The sequence below is a fragment of the Coffea eugenioides genome, chromosome 7 (genome assembly GCF_003713205.1).
Source record: "Coffea eugenioides isolate CCC68of chromosome 7, Ceug_1.0, whole genome shotgun sequence".
NCBI lineage: Eukaryota > Viridiplantae > Streptophyta > Magnoliopsida > Gentianales > Rubiaceae > Coffea > Coffea eugenioides.
Window position 1 is genome coordinate 12,745,586 of NC_040041.1, and position 4,678 is coordinate 12,750,263.

Here is a 4,678-nt window from a genome sequence, read left to right on the forward strand (position 1 = left end):
AGACACTTGAATTTTACTCATATTCACCAATTAAATATAAAAGATAGTTGCATATGCAAGTGTAAACTTAATATGAAAAGTAATACACTAACCGTGCACAATTGTATCAAAGTTTAATAAACTTACACACTTGCAATATATTTCTTTATATATATTTTTAGATTTCATACATACAAATTACCAAAATTCCATCTTAGTAGCTGTCAAACTAGCAAAAACGAATGGGTTCTTAATGAAACTGATAAAAAGGCTATTGCCTCCTTTTGAGCAGTGTATTTGTGGGAGTCTTTTTTACATTGATATTCTTGAATTTAAATTTTCCTAAATGTAAATACTCAAGAAAGCTGTCTGTGTCATATTTATATTACCCATCATTTTCAACTGAAAATTGCTAATGATTACACTGAGCATGCGCTTAGAACAAATTACAAGTGGCAATTGATGAAAACTATGAACGAACACCTTAAATTCTTGTACTATCATCTGGTACATTTTCAGTGTTCTAGTTGATGTACTTTTCTGTCAAGCGTTTGCCATTCAATATATCTGACAAACCATAAAGGCTGTAAGCAACGAGAAGTAAAACTACAATAGGAATAAAGGAAACTTCGCATGCAACTCTAACTAGCCATATGTTTTTGGATGATACTTAAGGAGTCCTGGTTTGAGGCTGCAAAGAATCAACTTCAACTGAGTAACTAGCGAGTTGCCTAGTTGTAGCAATAGCTCTAAGTCTCCCAAAACCCCCCCCCCCCTCCTTCCCCAAAACACCTCTCTTTCACAAAAAAAAAAAAAAAACCTCAAAGTCTTGAGGTCAAGCAGCTTGAATCAATTGAATCAAGCTCAAAAATATGTTCGATTGAAATTTTAGTGTTGTTTAGTGTGTGGCATGCCTATTATATGTGATATTTAAAATACCATAAGGCATTAATCTGTGTTACTCAAGCTCTATTGAACACAATGGAGATGATTGAACTCTAACTCATGACGGATTAATTCTAACTAAAGTAAAATGGACTCAAAATAAAACTTATACGAATTAAACTCGATGTTAACATATATTTTATGAGTGAAACTCAAGTTTGTCTTAAGATATTCATTCAAACTCGATCTCAAATTCGAGTACATACGCGTTTCTTTCACAGTCAGGCTCAAAATTCATTTGGTTTGAACACAATCCTAACCTAATCTACCATCTATATCATAGACCTAATCTATATTCATATTTTTCCCCATATACCGAAAGTTGCTTGTCCGACATTATCTCTAATCAAATGCAACTAGTTGCACCGTATACGTACATTTGTGATTTCAAGTCTAATACCATGCTACAACGTATTGCATTTCTTTTCCCATTTTCACACATTACTTCAAGCAAAAAATTTCATCCTAAAAATCATTTTCGTACTCCTTATATGGACTGGTATACTTTCTCCCAAGAGTGGCAATATTTAAAGTTGCATAGATCATCTAATACACCTAAAAACTCAACCATAAATTAGTAGCAAGCTATCTAGTTAAATGCGTTTTGATATGGGAAATCTAGCTCCATTGATAACATGAGATCATCTTCTTCTTTTTTCAAAGATTGGTTGTCTCCAACTAGACGGTACGGTCTTCTTCATACTTCATATAACGAAAGACTGGTTTCCTTGTTAGGTAATATTAATCGTCAATGACGGTGACGTTTCGAGCATCTTGCATGTCGATCTTTCTAGCTTTTGCATTCAAGGACTTTGGAACATGGGTTGTGATGCAAACTCCTTTTTGTCCCAATGTACCTTCCTATCCTCTCTTTAATAACAAGAAACCCTAAATGTTTCGTCACATTACGTCTTAGTCCTTAAACTTTGTTTTTGTTGCATATGAACCTTCTCCATTTCAATTTGTGTCAATCGACTGCATTTGCGAATTTTTAGGTGTTTTTGGGATTTTTAGTTTGAGGAGATCTTGCATTTTTTGGCCCTCCACTCCCCACAAAATTCACATAAATTGCTTAAATTTGAATGCCAAATAGCACGAGAATCCTCGTCTTTTCCATCCTTGCTAACTTCTCGCACAAAAAATATAAGCTTTGGTTGTTTGAAATTTTTCAGAAGCCTTAATCAAGGAAAACTGAATAGCACTTTTAATAGTTTAAAGTTTCATGCTAGTATCTTGTGTCTTTAAACATATTTCTTGAACCTTTGAACTGTCAAGATCTTAATTCTTAATTTGAAACAATAAGGTAAATCAAGAGCTTGTCTGAAATGATCCAAAAGAGTACTTGACGGCTTAGGTTTTAATCTGTTAAAACGATACTTTGCCTTTTTCTTCTCCCAAAACCAAATTGAATTTCTCCTATTTTGAACAAACAAGGCGGCCTAGTGTAATGTTTAACAAAGCTTATCCTAATCACTCAACACTCTGTAATTTAGTTTCCTTTAAGTAGATGGAGGCAAAGTTTTCTTAGTGAATATTCTTAGTCTAACTTTTCCTAACACCTCTAGAAAAGTTTTAACAACTGCAAAATGATATTAGGTTTCATAGCAAATAATTGTCTACAAATTTGTTTCCTTTGGTTCTGCTTTTTGTGGAACTTTCTTTAGTTTGTCTAGACTAATCTTTTTAAGTGGTTAAAAAGTAAATCCTCAAAACATTATAGATAATCCAACTCAAAGAATTCTATTAGTGAAAGAAAACCATTAGTTTCAAATTGTTTTTCTGTCAATTCAACAAAGTGCATATCAAGAGTTTTAAGAGCGACTACTCTCCCTGTTCCAGTATATTGGTTGCTTGTTCATTTCCCATTGGGTTGCACAAAACAAATAATGGGTCGTAAGCAAAGTCATAAATAGATAATGGCAAAGTTCCGTAAAATAGCTTCAAACAATCACTAGACTCTCAAAATCTTCAAACTACCAAGATAAATAAAGATTTAAAACTGTTATCATGACAATAGCCAGCCATATCTATTGCAAATTGTCAAAAAAAAATTGCCATATGATTAACTAAGTTTGACAACTAAATTCCGAAGATTGATTGTTTCACATAAATTTTCTCGTGATGACAACATACATACACACATACATATGTAATCATTAGAGGTGAGTAACTGATAAGTTATATCAATTACTAGAGGACAAAGGTCATAAAATGGCCATTAAAAATGTGATGCATGACTATGGAAGGTTTTGTGCATTGCAGATCTAATGACTAGATTGGTTTAATAAAGGACTAATTACTTCAAATCTTATCTCGTGGGAACAAAACAGCCTCCAAATTCTAGGATCGTGATGGTCAGAAAGGCAGAGAGAACTCTAGGAATAAGCTACCATCAAGCAAAGCCTGCAATTCTCAGTAAATGCATTTCTTGACCCTTAAAGTTGTACTACTACTTTCACAAAAGAATGAAATCCTAGCCCTTCATCACCCTAAACTCATTGTGGTCCCACCTAACATTTTGCCCTTCTTATCTCTTTCTCCCTCACTCATAAATCTTATGAGTAGCAGAATAGTTGAAAAAAAGAAGTTCCAGAAGTTGTACAGAAACTTTAAACAAGTTTCCATTCCAATTTCCCATCAGCCATCTCTCACTTCCTTTCTTGATCTCCATCTTGTTGAAAGTTTTGTGCTTATCATTTTTCAGAACTCTACACTTCATGTGGATTGAAGGAGGCATCAAATAGGGTTCTTTTTCTTTCTGCTTTTCTTTTAAATCAAGAAATTTGAAGCTGAATTTATGGATATCAACCCTCAAAAACTCACAGCATGGGAACCCTCCATGCCTGTGGAAAATCATATGGCACATCATGATCACATTTTCTTTGAGACTCCTTGGCCTAACTATGTCTTTGAAAACCATCAAATCCCTTCTTCGTCAAGCCAACATATATCAACTTCAGCTATTCTCAGCAGCGGTCAAATTGACCATCATCATCATGATCATCCTCATCAGCAGATGGAAGAAGATCAAGCAGAAGAAGATCCTGAGGAAGAACTAGGAGCCATGAAGGAAATGATGTTCAAGATTGCAGCTATGCAACCGGTGGACATTGATCCAGCAACCATTCGGAAGCCTAAAAGGCGAAATGTGCGCATTAGTGATGATCCCCAAAGTGTTGCAGCAAGGCATCGCCGCGAGAGAATCAGTGAAAAAATTCGAATTCTACAAAGACTCGTCCCTGGGGGAACAAAAATGGACACTGCATCCATGTTAGATGAAGCCATTCGCTATGTTAAGTTCTTGAAGCGACAAATCCGCCTACTCCAAGCTAATAATCCCCCACCCATCGGAGTTCCGGCATGTCCACCTCTTCGAACTTGGTCAAACAAGGGTCTTGACCCTGTCACTGCTCCCACCGCTACCCCAATCTCCTCCATTGTAGGGTGTAATGGAAATGGTGATCCTATGAGCTTCAACAATGAGGTAATTGGTGGATAATTAATTAATAAGTGTGCTAGCATTAGCTAGTAAAATTGTAACGTCCTTACTTGAGTAATTAATTGATTAATAACTGTACTACAGCAATTTTTATGTATATATAATTAATTATTAAACGGTGTGACGTTTCAAGTTGATTAGTATAAGATTTTATGTTAGAAAAAATCATGTGATTCCAAGAAACGTTTGTTAGGATATTGTTGACTAAAGGGCAATTGAATAATCATAACGGTTACCCTGAGCTGTGTATATCCA

At 35.0% G+C, this 4,678-nt stretch overlaps 1 protein-coding gene across 1 annotated transcript; it reads left to right on the top strand.

Annotated features, from left to right (window-relative positions):
* The first annotated feature begins 3,721 nt into the window (after positions 1-3,721).
* Positions 3,722-4,423, top strand: LOC113776941 (transcription factor HEC3-like). Its single transcript, XM_027321993.1, has one exon. The coding sequence runs from the start codon at positions 3,722-3,724 to the stop codon at positions 4,421-4,423; it is 702 nt and encodes a 233-aa protein (XP_027177794.1).
* Positions 4,424-4,678: the final 255 nt, after the last annotated feature.

Bases quoted from the DNA above. Each gene is read 5' to 3' on its own strand.
- LOC113776941 (XM_027321993.1), top strand. From the start codon at position 3,722: ATGGATATCAACCCTCAAAAACTCACAGCATGGGAACCCTCCATGCCT.